Below are 20,198 nucleotides of genomic sequence, written 5' to 3' on the forward strand. Positions count from 1 at the left end.
CTTACTGGGGGAGCTCCCAGACCAGACCAGGGTTCTGGGATGCTGTCTTTGCTTTTTATTTTTGTGAATGGCTGTGTGCCCCTCTGCTGCCAGAGAAAGGAAGAAGAGAACATTTATTAAGCACCTACTGTGTGCCGGGTACTGTACTAATATGCTCTCATTTGAGCCTCACAAGTCAAAGAGGCAGGTATTATCCCCATTATTATCCCAGTTGAGGAAATTGAGGCAGCAGCGGTTAAGTGACGTAAGTGGAGAAGAGTGGGCCACATTTGCCCTCGGCCAGAGGAGCCATCTGCGGGCACAGCTCAGGAAAAGCAGAGGCCCTGGGGGGTCCTGACTTTCTTCGGGGCACCCAGAGCCCACCTGGTGCTCTGCCCAAATTGTTTACTTGCCGTGGTAGATGACCTGGAGTCAGACCCCAGCTGAACCCTGCTCTGTAGGTCAAACAATACATTACTTTGGTGAGAAATGAATTGGGAATGAGGTGTCTGGCTAGCAGGTGTCCCACAGGCAGAATGAGCCCCAGCTGGAAACCTTCCGGCTCTGGGCTCCTTCCTGGGCTGGCCAGGAAGACGCTTCAAGGGTCACAGACAATCCCAAACATCAAAAAGGGATGTTTCCCTGGAGAGGGGCAGCAGGTGCCTGGCTCCAGGGTTTTTTGGGAGACTTTCAAGTAGGGTTTCCTTAAGGCCAATTTCCAGAGAAGCCCCTCTATGGTGAGGCCCCCTGCAAAGACCAGAGACTTGGCTGCTAAAAGGAGAGCCCTCTGCCATTCTCCCCCTCTCTCTTTGTTTTTCCAGAGGATGAGGAAGACGAGGAAATGGTGGAGGCCAAGGTTCGGCACGACTCAGACCTAGAGTGTCCAGATGAGAAGCAGGAGGTGAAGGAAGGTACAGTGCCCTTCTTTGCCAGGCATCGGTTGGAAGGGGTCGGGAGAGGCCCAGTAGGGTGGTATGTGGCCACCCCAAGGGCAGCACTCAGCGGGCACCATTCAGGCCCCGGCCGTCACAGAAGCAGATGCTGTGCCAGCTGGAGGGCATCTCTGATTGTCTAGAAATCCTGGTCCTTGAGCATATCTCTGGGCTTTCCCTGCACTTCTGCTGCTGGCAGTCTCCACCCCCCCCCCAAGCAGTCTTCATCATGTGAAGCTGCCCGCTTCCTGTGTGGGCTCCACCAGATGCTCTTGAGTAGCTCCTGGCACCAGAGTGCGAGGTTGTCCTTTGTGGGAGTCCCCTGCCTGCCCTGTGCCCACTTTGCCCCTTCTCACCTGCTCCCTCCTCATGCCATAGCCCACTGACCCCCCCAGGGGCATCTTCCCATCGCCCTTCAGGTTGTCCTTTTAATTCTCCAGCGGCTGAGGCGTCCCATGGGCGCAGCTGTGTCTCATCACCAAAGGACTTTTGAGGTAAAGGGATGGGCTCCTGTAGCAGCCAGGAGCCTGAGATCCCATGAAGGACCTTCTGGGTGGGCTACAGGCTCATCTCTCCCTCATTCTTCCTCAGTTCTGGGCTCAGCTCACTGCGCACATGCAGTACCTGTCTGGGCTGGGAGGGGGTGGGTCTCAGTCTGCACCTCTCATCCACTTAGTCCTCCCAGTGTGGCTGGTTAAACCAAGTCCCTTCACACTGCCCTGGATGGTGCTGACTTGGGATTGTGGGGTTCTATATTCCTACAGCTTCAGCTGGGATCATGGGAAGTGGGGTCTGGGCTGGCTCTCATCAGGACACTGCATAACCATGGTGTTTGGAGGTGTGGGCAGAGAGTTTCAGTGGTGTGGCTAGACAATTCCTCCAGTGCCTGGCTGTGAGGAGAAAGAGAAGGAGGAAGAGAGGAGGAGGAGGAGGAGGAGGAGGAAGGAGGAGGAAGAGGAGGAAAGAGGAGAAAGAGAAGGAGGAAGGGAGGAGGAAGAAGAGGAGGAAGGAAGAGGAGGAGGAAGAGGAGGAAGAAGGAGGAAGAGAAGAGGAGGAAGAGGAGAAAGGAAGAGGAGAAAGAGAAGGAGGAAGGGAAAGAGGAAGGAGGAAGGAGGAGGAGAAGAGGAAGAACAAGAGAAGGAGGAGGAGGCTGGAACAGGCCAAAGAACTGACCGCACTTTTGACTCATGAATATCCCTGTCCCCAGAAGGGGTGGCTGCCACACCTGGTACTGTGCACCCAAGTCACAAGAGGACTAGGTGGGAGACCTCACCTCCAAACTGTTCTGAAGCCTTCCCGCAGGCCTGTGATCAGAAGTCAGGACCAGGCTCTCCCCATCCAGGCCAAGGTTGTTGTCCTCCCACCGTGACAGAGGCAGTGTTGTAGAGGGAGGTCCTGCTATAGACGGTGTGGCTGTGCCATTTTACCTCCCTATGACCCAGTTTCCATATCAATGAAAGGGGAATATGAATCCTATCTCCCCCCTCCCCCAGACAACCTGCCTGGCAGATCCTGACCTCTCAGCCCATTCTGCTGAGCATGTTGGGGTCACTACAAGTGTCCCCTTAGGGAGGGCGTCCATCCTAGTGGCAGCACTGCCCACAAGGGCCAGAGGGGTCATGGGCGGGACAGCCTCAGAAGGCTCAAGACTCTGTGCCACTGCTGTACGCCAGCAAGGTAGAAGCAGGAGCCTTGAGCTCAGGTGTCTGTAGCAGGGGCATGAGTGGAAGGGACAGTAAGGCACTGAGTCCCGGCGGGCACATCTGGATACAATCGCCAGGTGCCTTGACCTCCATCGAGCCAAGGCAGTGCAAGGTGGAGGAGGGGAGGACAACATATGGGGCTGAGGTGCCCTGGTATATCCACCGTCTCCCCGGCTGTGGTTCTGGGCAGAGAGAGACCGCTGTCAGCCCAGGCCCGGCTCCTCGGGGTTCATGGAACTGATTAGGGCCCCCTGCACCTCCCCCTCCACTAATGGCTTTTGTGCAGACAGCACATAATGGGTTAAAAGCCTGTTTATGTTGGCGTGCGGCTGGGCCTTCCAGCATCCAGGGCAGCGGCGGGAGCCATGGCGCCACGGCGGCCGTGCGGTCGGTGGGAGCTCCCTCCCGGGCCAGCCTGCTGTGACGGCCTCTATTACTCAGCCATAAAAGCTTGCTTTGGGCTGAAACTTGACGTCGGGCAGACCAGGGAACGTATTGTTAAGAATCGCTCTGGCCTTTTTTGGACTTGAGTGAAGAAGGAAAAAAGAGGGAAGGAAGGACATTGCCATGTTTGCTGGCCCGGGGCCTTGGGGCTCCTGATAACAGTCCCCAGCACTGAGGAGGCTGGCCCTTCTGGGAGCTCACACGTTTTCAACCTAGTTAGGTTTTCTTGGGAAAGAAAAGGGCAGGTACGTTAGAACCAGGGTAAAAATATCAGGAATTGTCGGGGGCTTCCTGGGGCTGCCTCCAACCTCCGAAGGAAAGCCTGTTTTGTTCCCAGCCTGGAGCTCCTCTGCCCGGCTCCAGGAGAGAGCCCTGAGGGTGGCCTGGGGTTGGGGCACGAGGAAGGAATGCCCCCTAAAGGCACCTGGCATTGTTTCTTTCTGAGGTTTGAATAGTGATGGAGTCTTTTTCAGCAATTTGAGATCAAACTTTATACAGTCAAAAGAAAGGTCTATTTCTGAATCAATACCTTCCTAAAGACCAGTCCTTGCTTTTTTTTTTTTCCTTCCTAAAACCAGGCTTTAAGAGCCAGCCCAATGCCCCTTGTCCCTGGGGAAGCCACTGGACATTTCAACATTTTTATGGGAGGAACCCTGGGTGCTGAGGTCCCATCTCTCTGTCTCTGTCTGTCTGTCTGTCTCTGTTGCTATCTCTCTGTCTCTCTCCTATCTCTCTCTCCCTCTTTGTCTCTCCCTATTTGTCTCTCTTTTTGTTTATCTCTCTTTGTCTCTTCTCTTTCTGCTTCTCTCTCCTGTCTTTCTGTGTCTCTCTCTTCCTCTCCTCTTTATCTTTCTCTCCTCTCTGTCTCTGTCTCTCTGTCTCTATCTCTGTTTCTCTGTCTCTCCCCCCTCCTCTTTATCTTTCTCTCCTCTTGTTTCTGTCTCTGTCTCTCTCTGTCTCTCTCTTTCCCCCCTCTCCTTTTTATCTCTCTCCTATCTCTATCTCCTTCTTTGTCTCTCCCTATTTGTCTCTCTCTTTATCTCTGTCTCTCACTCTCTGTCTCTTCTCTTTCTGTTTCTCTCTTCTGTCTCTGTGTCTCTCTCTATCTCTCTCCCTCTGTCTCAGTCTCTATCTGTCCCTCCTTTTGTCTCTCTGTTTCTCTCTCTGTCTCTTCCTCCCTCTATCTCTGTGTCTCTCTCTCTCTCTGTCTCACTTTCTCTCTGGCAGCTTCAGTGACCCTCCCAGACCAGAATCAGAGAGGAGAGTCCCAGCTTTCACAAAACACGCTGAGCTGGGCACACAATTGAGTTTCTGTCTGTGTTGGCCCCAAGTCTATGTTGTTCTCACCCTTCAGACCCAGGCTGGAGGGTTCTGGCCAGGAACCCAAAGGAGCAGTGAGATTGCTCTGGTCCAGCTTGTGCTGGCCAAGTGGAGCTGGGAGGCTGAAAGTCTATTCATTTGAAAATTGGAGCTGCCGTCCTGCCACGTGGGAGCCATCCACTCCGTCTGGGCTTTTCACGAAGGACCCTTTTCAAACAAAGCTCGCTTTAGGGCCAGAGAGAAGGGCTAATGGTTAGTGGGCTCAGCAGTGCTGCCCTTGAGGGCTGCCAATGAAAATGGTGGCTGACTCCACTAGGGACAAGAATCAGGTGCAAGAAGTGCCTCCTCTCTGCCATCCAAACTGGTCCACAGAAGCAATTGCAGAATAAGTGAAAACAAGAAAGTGCCCAGGGTGGATGGGGGGAGGTGGGGCTGGGGCACATGGCAGGCTGGGGCTCCAGAGTGCAACAAAAGACCTCTGCAGAGGCTGGTGAGGACTGGCTCAGCACACCTGGGCTCAGGGCAGTGCCAGCCCTCAGTGAGTCACTAAGGCTCTCTACTTTGCTACCTTGGCCTTGTGTGCTATCCATCCCAAAGCTGGGGAGCGGTGGTGGTGGGCCCTAGATATCTCCCTTATGTCATGACATCACTTGTGTATTTAAGAGAGAGAGAGAGAGACAGACAGACAGACAGACAGACAGAAAGAGAGAGGAGAGAGAGGGAGAGAGACAGAGAGAGACAGAGAGAGAAAGAGAGAGGAGAGAGAGGGAGAGAGACAGAGAGAGGGGAGAGAGGGAGAGAGACAGAGAGAGGGGAGAGAGGGAGAGAGAGGGAGAGAGAGAGGAGACAGAGAGAGAGAGAGAGAGAGAGAGAGAGAGAGAGAGAGAGAAGAGAGAGGAGAGGGAGGGAGACAGAGAGACAGAGAGAGAGAGAGGAGAGAGGAGAGAGGGAGAGAGAGGAGAGAGGGAGAGAGAGAGGAGAGAGACAGAGAGAGAGAGAGAGAGAGAGAGAGAGAGAGAGAGAGAGAGAGAGAGAGAGAGAGAGAGAAGAGAGAGAGAGCATCTCCAAACTGATTGTTGGTCCTGACTTTAAAAAGCCAGACCATCTGGAGAGAGCAGAGTGGCCCACTCAGACCCCTGGATCCCTTCGGACATCAAAGCATCAGCAGAAAGGCGGCCTTTGTTTCTCTTGCAATCACAGCCTAATTCTGAGTCAAGCATTGCATCTTCAGCTCAGGCTCTGAAGAGGCTCCTGCCTTCCTGAGATGAACTTGGCCTCTGTGCCCTGACTTTGATCAGCGATTCCTATTTCTCTTGGAGGGAGAAAGCTAAGATCAAAGTGACAGTAAGCGGCCAGGCAGGAGCAAAATTACAGAAAATTACCCAGAACCTCCTTTTGATTCAAGGTAATGGGCCTACAGGGAAGGGTCCCTGATAAACACAGCTCTCCAAGAGAAGGACAGTGCAAAAAGACTGTTGGGCTCTGGTCTGCCTCCTGTGAGCAGGGTCCACATTTTGGTGGATCCTGGGCAGCAGCCAGGCCCAGAGCTGGGGGTGGAACAGCCCCAGAAGGCGACAGAGTCCCCTCCACCTGACCACCTCCTCCAGCTCTGCTCAGTCTGTGTGGCTGCCGTGCCCCGTAGATGCATGGTCACCACGTGTGTGTCTGCCTAGAGTGCCTGAAGGCAGAGGCAGAGTTTTTGGCAGCACCCAGCCGCCTCTGCCACCTACCAGCATCTCCATGGAATAAAGAAACTGAGTCCCTATCCCCACCCCCAACTCCAGAGTTGGGCAGGGGAATCTTGCCGCCAGCTCCAGGCCCACCAGAGAATCCTTCCTCCTCCTCCTGTGATGCAGAAGCTCCTGAGTGTTCCCAGACACTGAGGGTGCAGGCCCAGAACAGTCTGGAGGCCCTGCAGACAGACGCTGTGGAAAAGAGAGCTAGGTCTGGAAAAGAAGGCCAGGATTCCAAGCCCAGCTCTACCAAACTGTGTTCTTCCTCGTCTTCTCCTCCTCTTAGGTGGTGCAGTGGGCCTAGTGTCAGGAAGACCTGAGTTCAAATCCAGCTTCAGACATTTGCTAGCTTGTGTGACCCTGGCCAAGTCCCTTCTTGCTCTTGGCCTCAGTTTCCTCATCTGTAAAATGAGGGGAAGAAGGAAAACCACCCCAGTATAGCCGCCAAGAAAGTCCCAGATGGGGCTGTGAAGAGTAGGACACAACTAAACACTGGCAGGTGTGCAAAGTACTTTACACGTATCATCTCACTAGAGCCCCACAACAGCCCAGGGAGGTAAAATAAATACTGTTATTGGCCCCCTTTCACAGACAGGAAAACTGAGGCTCTGAGCTCAAGTCACCCGATGTGGGTCAGGCAAGCTACAAAGTATCTGAGGCCGGATGAGCTTGGGTCTGCCCAAGTCCAGTTCCAGTGATCAGACCACAGCACCACCTAGCTGTCATCTTTGGTCCTGAAGGCATCCTGTCAAGGGCTTGCTCCATGGCAGGGAAGTCTTCCAGGTGTGGCTGGAGATTACCTGGAGAGTTGGGGCAGGTGGGTGGGGACGTGGGAGCCAGGGGACAATGGGGTGCGAAGTCAGCCCTGCTCCCCGGAACGATCCTGAGGGCGTCCTGGCTTCCCTGTCCCCAGTGCTCCATCGCCACGGGTGAGCAGGAGGATGAGCATCTCCCAGAGGACCAGGCAGCTCCGTCCTTGGCTCCTGGCTCGCTCACCCCCATCGCCTGGGTGGCACCGAGTCCACAGCACCTCTCCTCTGAGCCTGCCCCTGCCTGGTGGGGCCCCGGACTGCTGGGCAGTCTGCTTGCCTCACCCATCCTCCTTTCACCCCCTAGCTTGATCTCCCTGAAGCCAGGTCCAGCCTCGGCAGCCCCTCCTCAGTAAACTCCAGAGGCTCCCTCTGGCCCCCAGCATCACCCGTGAAAACTTCTGTCAGCTTTTAAAGCCTCGTTCTCAGCCACTGCCTCCCACGTAGTCTGTGACCCAGTGACAACCCTTGACCAAGCATTCCGTCTCTTGAACCCTGGGCCCTGTCCCTGGCCGTCAATGCTGGGAACGCTCTCCCTGTGGATCTCACCATCCTCGGGCCTCTACCAACATTCTGCTCCTGCTGGCAGCCACTTCCCGCCCCCTCCATGCCGGCACCTTCCCTCTGAGGTGGTCTCCAGAGGGCCCTAACGCGTGGTCTCCCCCATAAGACTGAGGGATCTCTTAGAGCACTGCCAATTCTGCCTCTCTTTGTCTCCCCAGCACTTAGCATAGTGACGGGCACAGAGCAGGCGCTTCAGAAGGCCTTGCTGACTCAAGTGCCTTCCAGGAGACGTCTCCTCCCCCCTCTCCCCTCTGCTCCCTAAACTGGCTTATGCTGAGGGAAGCTCGGAGGCACCCCGCCCCACCTCAGAAAGGAGAGATCTAAGGCCCGGGCCTTGTGGCTTCCAGATCCTGGGCAATGTGAGGGGAAGTGGATCCGTGCTGCTCCAGTGTGGCTCGACCAGACGAGGAATCGCCACCCAAGTGAGGAGGGGGGAATTGTCAGGCCGTGGTCAGCACAAAGCGTGGACAGCCAGTCTGACCACGTGCACTCTGAAGTGTGATAAGAAAGTCCCCATTCAGCGACCCAGCAGACATCCTTGGAAGGGTGCAGTGCCAAAGGAAATCGAAAGTGCCTCCAGGAGTGAAGAGGCACTGGAGCATGGGGGTCAACCCACCTGGCCGTGGAAGCCTGTGAAATAAAGAGAGAGGAAGAGGAAGAGGAGTGCTTCCCGGGGGCTTCTTGGGATCGGTCTCTCTTGTGGCCTCAAAAGCCTGAGCCTTTGAGTCTTTGGATGCCTTCGAGGGGGGCCTCCCTCTCCTGGGGTGGGGCCCAGCACATCTGCACCTTCTCCTCATGGCATGTCTACACTCTCCCAGGCCCAGGGTGCTTCGACATGCCCTCCCCACGTCCTTCCTGGGCCTAGGAGAAATGACCTGGAGAGCTGTGAGACTGGGGGTTCCCTGGTGGTGCCTCAGCCCAATGTCACGTGCAAACGGCAGCATCTGGGGGGCCTTGCCATCGCTGGGCAGTCCCTCTTCCATGTGGGTTTGGGGCAGAAATCCGTCCACGATGGTGGCCGCCACCTTTGGGGGTATCTTTTTCTGATGCCTCGTGAAGCTCATGAGCAGAGAGTTTCCCAGACCAGTGAGCTCTGTGACTGCATCATCCATGGCCCCTTTTATGATTGCAACATGAGGATGATAAGATGCCTTCCTCTTGTTGGGGAAAGACGTGAAGGCCACACTTTGCTCTGCCATTTCAAAGTTAGAGGATTATTCACTGTTGTTGTGTCTGACTCTCCGTGACCCCATCTGGGGTTTTCCTGGCAAAGAGACTGGAGTGGCTGGCCATTTCCTTCTCCAGCTCATTTTACAGATGAGGAAACTGAGGCAAATAGGGTTGCCTAGGGTTACCCAGCTAGGAAGTGTCTGTGGTAGATTTGAACTCAGGAAGATGTCCTCCTGACTTCAGGCCTGGGCTCTGTGCACTATGGTGCCCCTTGGTTGCCCCCGTTACCCACATTTTAAAAGCATTTCTTCTCTCCTTAAGCCCCATTAAGCCCTACAGACTTTTTCTCTTCAGAGTCCTCACACTGAGAGCTTTGGTCAGTGGGCAGGTGGGAAGTGGTCAGAAGCCCGAGCCCCTGCGGAGCCGGCTCCCCGCAGCGTCCCCAGCCCATGCACTCTGCCTTGGCCGGCATCTGGCGTGTGGACCTCTCTCTCACCCCTCTCTCTGTCCCTTCTGTGCTTCCCAGCCCCTCCCAGGGAGCTGACGGAGGAAGAAAAGCAGCAGATCCTCCACTCGGAGGAGTTCCTCATCTTCTTTGACCGGACCATCCGGGTCATCGAGCGCGCCTTGGCCGAGGACTCCGACATCTTCTTCGACTACAGCGGCCGGGAGCTGGAGGAGAAGGACGGGTCAGTGGAAGCTGCCTGGGGCTGGTTTCCCAGAGCTCCCAGAGCACAGGGCAGCCACCGCAGGACGGTCAGATGTAGGGCCGCCCGGGCTGCTGGGGAATGCTTTTGAGCTCAAGCCTGAGCCTCTGCCTCAGGCCTTTAGAGGAGATGCTAAGGAGCAGCTGCTCCCGAGGAGGTGGGAGCAAAGACCTGGTGTTCCAGGGGGCAAAGGTCTCTTAGGCCACTTTCTCCCTTAACAGCTAGAGAAACTGAGGCTCTGAGAGGTTCAGAGACTTGCCCCCCGGGTGTGGCAGAGAAGACAGAGCCCTCCAAACTCCACGGTCCCCACCCCTAGAGGCCTCTGGGGAGCCACACTGGCTGTGTGTCTGTCTTCCTCGCGGGGCTCCCCCAAAGGCACTGATGGGGCTATTCCTGATCTTTGTGGTGCCTGGGACAAAGCTGAGAAAGACAGGGTGGGCCTTGCCCCAACCGGCTTGGACTAGCTGGATAGTTACAGGCAAGCCCCTGAAAACCTCAGGGCCCACACGACTCTCCAAGACATGAAGGTGGACGTGGGTGGCTCATCTGCAGCTGGGGAGAGCATTTGCACACTGGGTTTTCCTTTCATTGAGGCCCCCCAGGTGCAGACTACCAATAATAACTAATGAGCTGGCGGGAAGCACCTGCTAGGGAGAGGCAAAGGCAGTGCAGAGCCAGAGCCAAGATATGACTTACCCTAAAAAGTCGTCTTGAGGTGATATCCCAAAGAGAACAGCCAGTGTGGCTCCTCAGAGGCCTCCAGGGGTGGGGACCGTGGAGTTTGGAGGGCTCTGTCTTCTCTGCCACGCCCGGGGGGCAAGTCTCTGAACCTCTCAGAGCCTCAGTTTCTCTAGCTGTTAAGGGAGAAAGTGGCCTAAGAGACCTTTGCCCCCTGGAACACCAGGTCTGCTCCCACCTCCTCGGGAGCAGCTGCTCCTTAGCATCTCCTCTAAAGGCCTGGGGCAGAGGCTCAGGCTTGGTTCTTGGCTAATTTGCATTGGCTGACCATTTTGCCTGCTGGCCATTGCTGCCTGGACATCCACAGGGTCGGGTTCTTCTGTCCAGGCACGTAATGCTGTGCCAAATATATGGTGCTGGGCGTATGGTGCCATCCCTGGTATGTGGCGCTGGGTATACTATGCCAAGGGTGCCACATGGTTTACAGTGGGGCTGGCAGTGCCAAGCTGAGCAGCAGCTCAGTGGTGACCCTCCTGATCTTCTCCACCACAGGGATGTCCAAGCTGGGGCAAACCTTTCCTTTAATCGCCAGTTCTATGATGAACATTGGTCAAAGCACCGGGTGGTCACCTGTATGGACTGGTCTCTCCAGGTAAGGCTAGTTGCTGGGGAGGGCCTGACTGGGTTGGTGCTGAAGAGCAGTGTCTGTGGGTCCCCCAGCTCCAAGGCCACACTTTGGTAAGGCTCAGCTAGCTCTGGTGAGGCAGTTCTGTGCCCTATACCTGGACTGAGGTCAGTGCCCCCAGAGACCTTGGGGCTTTCATGGTTCCATAGTCATCATTCCTAGTAAATCTCCACATGCTGCAGAGAGCCTACTTTTCTGGAATATTTTAATGGGCACACATAAAAAGTCATATTGAGAAGTGTGCCTCATTTGCCTATGAATGGTGCGCCCCAGGCAGCTGCCTGCCTGACCTACCACTTGTCCTCGTGTGTGCTGACCTGTATGCACCTGTGTCTTTCCCCAGCAGAATGCGAAGCCCCCTGAAGACTTTGCTCACTGCCTTTGTCTCTGGGATCCAGCACGGGGCTTGGGTGCTCGGGGGTGCTTCCTTTGCATTTGTAGAACCACCAGACGTCTCTGAGTCTGGGGTTAGACCAGGTCCCTGAACTCCCCTCAGACCTTTCCCAGAGGGAAGTGAGTTCAGCTCTTCCGGGCCTCTGGAGGCTCGGGGTGTCTTTTGTTTTGCTGGGAGTTGTTGCTTAAAGCAAAGGTTTTCAACCCAACTTCGGGGGAGAATTTTGGAAAGGAAGCAAGGCAACCCCAGTGGGAAGGCCGGGGGTCTCAGCCTGGGCCCTCTGGAGCTGGGGGACGCCTCGTTCTCGTTCTGCCGCCGCTATGTAAACTGCGTCTGCCTCTCTCTGGCTGGGGGTTTCAGTGGGACCAGACCTCCAGGTCCTCAACCATCCATGACACCCACAACAGAATTTTCCCCCGTCCTGCAGCTTGCTTTTGATGCCTCAGCCAGCTGTGGCAGAGACTGCCAGCAGAGCTGGGGCCCTGGGCTCCACAATGAGCCTTCTGAGGTCTAAGGACTGGCCTGGCTCTGTTAGGAGACATGTGGTGTGTCGGCAGGCTGAGCACCGGCACCTCTGGGGCCACAGGTACTGGGTTTGAGTCTGCCCTAGGACTTACCTACTATGCCATACAGACAGGCTATGATTGATCTTGGTAGGGAGACCTCATGCCTACACACACGACCTCACAGATCCTTACTCGTGCAGTAATAGCCATCATCTCCCCCACTAAAGAATCTGCTGTGGCTCCCTAGCGCCCTCGGGATCAGATACAGAATCCTTTATTTGGCATTCACCCTTTGTAATCTAGCCTTGTCTTACCTTTCCAGCCTTGTTCCCCGACATGTACCCTCCAATTCAGCGGCACTGGCCTCCTGGCTACTGTATGAACAAGCCCCTCCATCTCCCAGCTCCAGGGATTCGTACTGGCTGTGCCCCCTGCCTGGAGTGCTCTCCCTCTGCACCTCCTGGCTTCTTGGAGTCCCACCTCCTGCAGGGAGCCTTTCCCAGTCTGTCTGCATTCCAGTGCTTTTCCTCTGTTGATGATTTCCAAATTCTCCTTTCCATAGCTTCTGTGGGCCTGATTTGCTTGTTGTCTCCTCCCATTAGACAGCGGGGACTATTTTTACATGTAGCACAGAGCCTGGCACACACTAGGTGCTTAATAGATGTGCATTGCCTGACTGACATTTGTAGAGCCAGGCATAGGGAGAAGCCAGGACAAATTCCCAAAGCGGAGAGAAGTGCTGTGGGTAAGGAACAGGAAGGAAGTCATGGTCCCTGGATCGCAGGGTCTGTGGGGCGGGAGAGTGGGGGCAGCTTGTCAGACAGGAGAGGTAGAAAGGGGCCAGGTAATAAAGGGCTCGTTTGTGTGTGATCCTGGAGGCGATGGGGAGAGATGGGAGTATGCTGATAGGTAGAGAGTAACTGCTGGGCTGCGGCCAGGTCCTTAACCGGATCATTGCCTTTATTCTCCTCTCTGCCAGGTGAGGAGATGCCCTAGGGCATATTTTTCTGTGGATGGCCGCTTGTGCCCAGACCAGTGGACTTTTGAAGGGTTATGGGGGGTGGGACGCAGCTGGCCTCTTCTTTTGGAGCGAGTCCTGCTTTCAGCCCAGAGGCTCAATGAGTGTAGTCCATGGCCCCCAGACGCCTGCTGCCTGTGGCTAGAACTGGGGCTCAGAGGAACGGCTCCTCCCTGTGTCTGACCGGATGTCGGAGGATTCTGGGCCTCCATGGCTGATTGTTTGGGTGTGGTCTCTCCCATCCAGTACCCAGAGCTGATGGTGGCATCTTACAACAGCAATGAGGATGCGCCCCACGAGCCTGACGGAGTGGCCTTGGTCTGGAACATGAAATTCAAGAAGACCACCCCTGAGTACGTCTTCCACTGCCAGGTAGGAAACAGGGTCTCAGAGCATCTCAGGGCTCTGCCCACCAGACCAGCCCCAGCCCAGGCTGCACTGGGGGAAGGGGGGTGGATGGCGAAGTCATGGGTAGGGTGAGCACAGCTCCGGGTGGTGACTGTGTCTGGGGAAGCCTTCCTTGCCCCGCTCCTCCCCTCCCCTGCCACCCCCACCTGAGGAATGCAGGTCACGTTTCTGTTTGTTTACTAAGATCTGTCTCTTTTGATTTGTTTTTGGTGAGGCATTTGGGGTTAAGTGACTTGCCCAGGGTCACACACATAGCTAGTGAGTATCATGAGTCTGAGGCCGCATTTGAACTCAGTCCTCCTGACTTCAGGGCCGGTGCTCTAGCCACTGCGCCACCTGGCTGCCCAGAGAATCTGTTTCTAAGACATTTCACTCATGAAAAAGCAGCAATGGCCCACTTCCTCTGACTGAGCACAGCCCAAGCTGGCCCACCCCATCCTGTGCCCATCGCCGGGCTTACAGACCAACAGTTTACTCTCTGGTTAACTTCCCTGGCCTGAGACATGGTCAGAGGAAGCCTGGAAAGGTTAGTGTGCAAGGCCATGGCTTCAAGTGGTCCTGGGATGCCTTCACTGTCATAACCCCAGCATTCTTGGGTGGTCAGCAGGAGCTCTGAGGGGGCTTCCCCTCTTGCTCTGGGGCTTCTGTGGCCAACTCCTTCCTGAGCTCAGTGTGGAATTCTTTCCTTTTCCCATGTGACCAAGAGTAGGTTTGAATGGTCAGATAGCCAGACTCAGCCAGAATACGTGTTTCCATCGGCCTGCTGAGGCGATAGGACCTGGTGCAGACCACTCTCTCCCCCTCCCTGTCCTGGAGTCCTTCTCAGGGGCGTGGCAGGGGCATGGCAGGGTCTCTCTTTGGCCCACGAGCTCGTTGTCTCCAATGCCAGATGCCAGAGGATGTGGGAGATGGATCATACATGGGCGTCAGAATGTACCTGGAAGGTGGGACTTGTCGACCTGCTTCGATGCTAACGTTTCGTGTTGTTTAAAACCTCAGGGCCTCAGCCGGGACGGGAGGCAGTGAGTGTTTACACTTGGGTTCATTATCAGATGGAGCTGTGACTTGAGCTGAAGATGGAGTAACCTCTCAGACCATGTTGTTCTAATTTTCCCAGGTCTACATCATGCTAACCAGCCTTTCTTGGGGGACCCTTTGAAATAGGAACATTTTATTTTGTTCAGAGTATCAAATTTGGCTCTTTCTGTGCGTGTCAGCTTGGAGTCCTAATGATGTGCAGACTGGTCAGAGGCTCACAGAACACAGAGGAAACATGAAACAAGTTGGGGTGTGGGGTGCGAGGAAAGCTTCTGGACTGACTTTCGAACAGGATCAGTCAGGCATGAAGAGGGCCCCTCCTGCCGGGGTGGGGGGCATGCGCAGACCTCTGTGTTCCCAGGCAGTGTGGGTCAGTGCACATCAGACTGACTGAACAGACTGTGGTTATCCCGGGTCTGGGAAGAGCCGCTGTCCCCCCAGGGCAGGCAGTGTGCCAAGGAAGGTAGCTCAGAGTTCTGACATGGGAGGGCTCCCATTCTCTCTCATCGGCCTCTAGACTATGCACTGCGGCCCTGGCATCCACAGGACCTGGGTTCCAATCCTGCTTCCCATGCTTTCTGCCTGTATGCCCTTGGGCACATCTCTTCACTTCTGGGCCTCAGCTCTCTCAGAGGGAAGACGAGGTTCTTTCCCTCTCTGGATCTAGGAGGGCTTTCTGGGGAGCACCAGCTAAAGATGTCAGCTTCCCCCTCTTCTTGTCATGAGGGCTGGCAGGGGGTGGGGAGGCAGGCCTGTGCTGTGGGCTGGCCCCCAGGAGGACCCTGGACCAGCACCTCTCCAAGGTCCTGAAGCTCCTCCTATGTCTTCTCTACGAAGCAGGGAGCACTAGCCCACTAGCTCTTTAAGACCCCAGCCAGCCACCGAAGCCCTAAAGTGGCCTGCGTCTGGCTGGAGCAGGGGCTGGTGGGGGAGGGGGTAAGCTCCAGGATGGCACCTTCCAAACGAGGGAGGGCTCCCCTGTGGGCCAAGGAGGCTTTAGAGGACACCCAGTCTAGCCCATAATATTTGTGCATCTATCTCAGCAACCTATCATCCAGCCTGTACTCAGAGATCTCCAAGAAAGGGCAGCTCACCCCCTCCAGGGGCTGCCTGGGCCACCATTAGGAAGTATTTCTTGACCTCAAGCCTAAATCAGTCTCTCTGTCCCTTCCCCCATGGCTCCGATTCCTGCCCCTGGGGCCCAGCAGAGCTTGGTGCCTGGCTGGGTAGCACTGGTCAGGACCAAGAGAAGGAGCCTGAGGCAGGAAGGGGGCGGGGTGGGGACAAGGCAGGAGGGAAGTGTGGCCAGAGCTGGGTTGGGATGAGAGCAGAGAATTACAGATTAGCAGAATGAGCCCTGGGTTGAGGCATAGGGCAACATCAGGGGCACCCAAAGGAGGATGGTCCATGCTTTGCCCCCTCTCCCAGCCCGAGGCCCATCTGGCCTACCTGGCCAGACTCTGCATTGCTGGAGCAGGGACTTTTCCCAGGCCGCTGCCCCAGTGTTTACCGGGGGTGCTGACCCCACAGGTGTTTTATTCATTGGGCCCAGTGGATACAGTTCACGTTAATGAACTTAACTACTAGCCTTCCCTGTGGCCAAGCCCAGCTTTTCTAGGGGTAGCTGGGGCAGGGAGGTAAGGGAAGGGCAGAGCTGATCAGATCAGGAAGCCACCCTGCAGACTTCTGAGGGCTTCCCAGGGTCTGACCTTCCTGAAATCACATGGCTCAGAGCTTAGGGCTGATCAGGAAGTCCATCATGGGGTGGGGTGGAGAAGGGGGTCAGGGTGCTGCCTCAGGAGAGAAGAGGCCCAGATCCAAGCCCTAGCCCCCCTCACCCACCTACCCACCAGCTGTGTGAGCTTGGGCATGACATATCCCCTCTACAGGACTCACTTTTCTTTCTTTTTTTCTTTTTACATTTTTGTTTTCATTTTGAATTTCAAATCCTCAAATTTCCTTTCTCCAGCCCCTTCCTACTCACTGAGAAGGCAAGTAATATGATATCTATTGTACGTGTGAAGTCAAGTAAAACATTTCTATATTAGCCATATTGCGAAAAATAAAATAAAATGGAAAAAAATGACTTCTATCTGTACTCAGTGCACCAACTGCTCTCTCTCTGGAGGTGAAGAGCATTTTTCATCATGGGTCCTTCAGATTTCTCTTGGATTGTTGTATTGCTGAGAAGAGCTAAATCTTCCACAGTGGAACACTGTTACAGTATTGCTGTTAGTGTGTATAACGTCCTTCTGGTGCTGCTCACTTCACTTTGCATCAGCTCACGCAAGTCTTTCCAGGATTTTCTGAAAGCATTCTGCTTGTCATCTCTTATAGCACAATAGTATTCCATTGCATTCATATACCACAACTTGTTCAGCCATTCCCCAACTGATGGGCATCCTTCTAATTTCCAATTCTTGGCCACCACATAAAGAGCTGCTATTAATATTTTTGTGCACATAGGTCCTATATCTTTGATCTCTTTGGGATACAGACCTTACAGGGACTCACTTTTTTCCATTGGTCGAATGGGAATAGCAGTACTTTTATGATCTCCTGGGAGAGTGGGGACACGGCTCACCTCCCTCCAGGATCTCCTCCTTCCTGGTGTCACAATGGCCACTCTCCTTGTGCCCAGGCTAGGCCTGCCTGGCTATTCTAACTGAGAAAGAGCCATTTCCCATTGGCTTTGCTTCCATTCCTAGCACTGAGAAGGCTGAAAGGATCACTGACTCAGAGGGAGGGAGAAGGGGCAGGCAGGGGCATTTGGTGCCCTGGGAGGGGCTAAAAGAGGCTTCCCTTCAGAGGACTGTCCAGAGGCGGACAGACCTTGGGGTCAGCACAAAAAGCTTCCTGTTCTCGGCCCGTCTGGCTGCCCCACGACCCACAGAGCCAGGTCCCTGCTGCTCTGTGGGCAGGCCTCCTGTCCTTGCTAAACTGGGCTCTGGTCTGGTGATTCCTATTTTAATTTTACTGCAGGCTGTCTATGCTTGGAAAATACTGATAGCTCTCAGAGTGAACCTGACCAGCCCAGCCAAGGCCATAGGGCGGCTCCCTCCTGTGTGGGCAGCTGAGCTCTGTGTGGGACCGCCCCACTGCTCAGCTTAGCCTGTCCTGCTGTGGTCTTCCTCTTCTCAATGGAATGGAGTGAGGCAGGAACACACACCTCCAAATTACATGGGTTGGGGTGAGTGGGGAAATGGCATTTAGGGGCTTGGCCTGGCTCCAGGGTTTTTATTTCCCTGATTCCGGTTCTTTGTCGTTGGGGTCTTTCCAAAATGACTCTAGAGATACATTCAATCTCATGCAAAGAGTGTGTATGTTGAGGGGGGGTCTCCTCCAGCCTGGCTTCCCTTAGGTCAACCCCTAAGTCCTCTGAGCCCCCATTTTCCCATCAGCTGCTTTGCCTCCCCCTGCCCCCACCACCTCAAGGGAGCTGAGTGTCTCCCAGGCCCATTCAGCCTCCCCTCAGTGCTGCTCATGCCTTTGTTGACCTCTGCTAAGGCTCTGAGTGGGGGTGGGGAGTGGGAGCAGTGGTAGTCTTGGGAGGGAGGGCTGTGGTCTTGTGGTTAGCAGAGGGGACAGAAAGTCGGGCCTCACAGGCTGGGCTCCGGCCCAGCTCACCACTGCCTCGTTCAGTGACCCCAGCGCAATGTTGGCTCTGCTTCCTGGAAGGATCTCTGTGATGAACTTGGGGCCTCCTCCCTCCCCCAACTCTGCCCCCCTCTCTTCCCCTTGCCTTCTCTGTTGGGCCCTGAGCCATGACAGTGGAATTGCCTGCGGCTACAGATGTATGGAGAAGGACTGAAAGGGCTGTTTAGGGACCCCTGGGGACCCAAAGGGATGTGGGGGGTTTCAGTTAGAATTCCACAGGGAGCACCCGCTTACTCATTTAGTATTTCAAAGGCAATGTTTCTCCTTTCATTGCCCACAAGTCAGTGATCCGGCACCACCACCCTTCCTGGGCCCGGCCACCAAGTTGAAATGGAAGGAGAGGGAGCAGAGGTTCTAAGACTGCTCTGGGCAGCCCAGCCATCCACCTGCCCAGGGGAGAGGGCAGTCCTCTGCTCTGTTGTGTGGGCCTGAGCATAGCCTAGGGTCCAGGGCACAGGGAAGCTTAGCCAGAATCACCCAAGAGGGGTAGCCAGGGGCCAGCACTGGGCCTGTGGTCAAAAAGATGAGTTCAAATATGACCTCAGAAACTTATGAGCTGTGTGACCCTGGGCAAGTCACTTCTGCCTCTGTTTCCTCAACTGTAAAGTGGGGATAATAACGGCACTCACTTTGCAAGGTTGTTGTGAAGACCAAATGAGATCCCATTTGTAAAGTACTTAGCAAAGTGCTTGGCACACAGTAGGTGCTTAATAAATGCTTGTTACAATCACAAATATATCTTCTGAGGGCCAGACTGATAGAAGGGCTCTGACTCTGGACAGCAATGCTGGCTTTGCAGTCAGGCCTCCAGGGCAGTGAGGGACCAGCCTCGGCTGTCACAGCAGCCCAGTGTCTCACGCCATGCCACTGACTCCTCCATTAAGAACAGGCGGGGGGAAGCAGTGGTCCACCAGCTATGCTCCTGGATCATATCTTTGCTGCTTGTTACATGATCACCAGTGGAAATGTGCACGGACCACAGGGAATTCCACTAGGAAATCTTCACTTGCCCAAAGACACCGCCATCTTCTCTGATGTCTGTTCTCCAGAACAAAGAAGTCAGAAGAAGATGATCAGAGAATCCATGCTCTCCTACAGCAGAGGCCAAATATGAAGGCTTTGCCTGTCCTCCCAGCCTCCCCTCTGGGCTCCAGATACCCCCAGAATGATGTGCACACCTGTAGATGGGGGGGGATTGCCGGATGATTCAGCTCAAGACCTTGCCTCCAGCCTCAGCCTTCCTCCTGCCTGAGGACAGTCAGGGCTGGTTGGTGTGCAAGGTTGGGGTGCACAGCCCTCCTCCTATCATTCACCTCCATGGCCCTTCCGTGAAAGGATCTGCACTGATCAAGGCCTCTTACTTCTTCCAGAGCCTGGACCGAAGTGTCCACGCCATGGGCACATGGAGTAAAGGACAGGATGAGGGGAGCACGTGGCTCCTTGCTCTAAGTGGGGTGGGACAATTTTCTGTGCATCCGTCTGTGCCTCAGGCAGCACCCTGCACATGGAAGGCAAGTCACTGACATCCCTGAACCCTGCAAAAGGAGGATTTTGGCCCGGAAGCCATGGAAGCCTCCTTCCAGCTGGGAATCTGGGGCTCAGGAATGCAGGAGGAAGTGATGCTAGTGACACTTTAGGACTTGGCCAATCTGCTCCCTGCAGCTGCTCTGGGAGGTGCTGTCCAGGTGTTCTCAGCATCCTGGTTGGGAAGATGCAGAAACAGGCTCAGAGGTGAAGAGATCTGCCCGCTGTCACTGCAGAGAATGTCGGACAGCCAGCCTTCTTCCATTTCTTTGGCCTTTAGTTCTAGGGCCCCTCACCTAGAAAAAAACTTTCCTTTAATCAATCTGCAAGCATGCATTAAGCACCTGCTGTTGTGCCAGGCTTCGAGCTTGGTGCTGGGAATACAAGGAAGAAGGAAAGCAGCCCCAGGCCCCAGGACACAGTCGGTCATTCTTCTGGGGAGTTCCGCCAGGTTTGGAGATAAAGGCACATAGGATGTGAACAAAGGAAATCGTCACCGGTCAGGCAGCCAGGGGCACTGCCCGAGGGCAGCCCAGGAAAGGTCTCCAGTGGCCTGAAGAGTGGAGGGCACGCCAGGCGAGGGACCGGCCTGTGAAAGGCAGACAGAACATCATGTACAGGAAATGGAAAGTGCCGGAGAAGGGAACAAACTGTGATCTTTGCCAAGAAAACCCCAAATGGGGTCACAGAGCAGGACGCGGCTGAAACAACTGAACAACCACTGTGTGCTAAGAGCTTTATAAAGACAATCCATTGTATTCTCACAGCAACCTGGAGTTTAGATGCTATTATTATCCCCATTTTGCAGATAGGAAAACTGAGGCAGAAGTGAACTGACTATAGCTAGTAAGTGTCTGGGGGTGGATTCGAACTCAGTCTTCCCCATTCCAGACCCTGCTCTCTATGCTGCCTCTGACTCCATCTTTACT

General features: G+C 54.9%; 1 protein-coding gene across 6 annotated transcripts in view; it reads left to right on the plus strand.

Annotated features, from left to right (window-relative positions):
- Window positions 1-20,198, plus strand: part of DYNC1I1 (dynein cytoplasmic 1 intermediate chain 1) — a 193,159-nt gene that overhangs the window by 102,201 nt on the left and 70,760 nt on the right. For all 6 annotated transcript variants that reach the window (XM_020999971.2, XM_020999975.2, XM_020999973.2 and 3 more), the window contains 4 exons: window positions 801-890; window positions 9,181-9,343; window positions 10,592-10,691; window positions 12,889-13,014. In XM_020999971.2, coding sequence (XP_020855630.1) covers window positions 801-890; window positions 9,181-9,343; window positions 10,592-10,691; window positions 12,889-13,014 — 479 coding nt within the window. The remainder of the gene's footprint in view (window positions 1-800; window positions 891-9,180; window positions 9,344-10,591; window positions 10,692-12,888; window positions 13,015-20,198) is intronic.

Source organism: Phascolarctos cinereus, unplaced genomic scaffold (assembly GCF_003287225.1).
Source record: "Phascolarctos cinereus isolate Bilbo 61053 unplaced genomic scaffold, phaCin_HiC Scaffold_1;HRSCAF=81, whole genome shotgun sequence".
NCBI lineage: Eukaryota > Metazoa > Chordata > Mammalia > Diprotodontia > Phascolarctidae > Phascolarctos > Phascolarctos cinereus.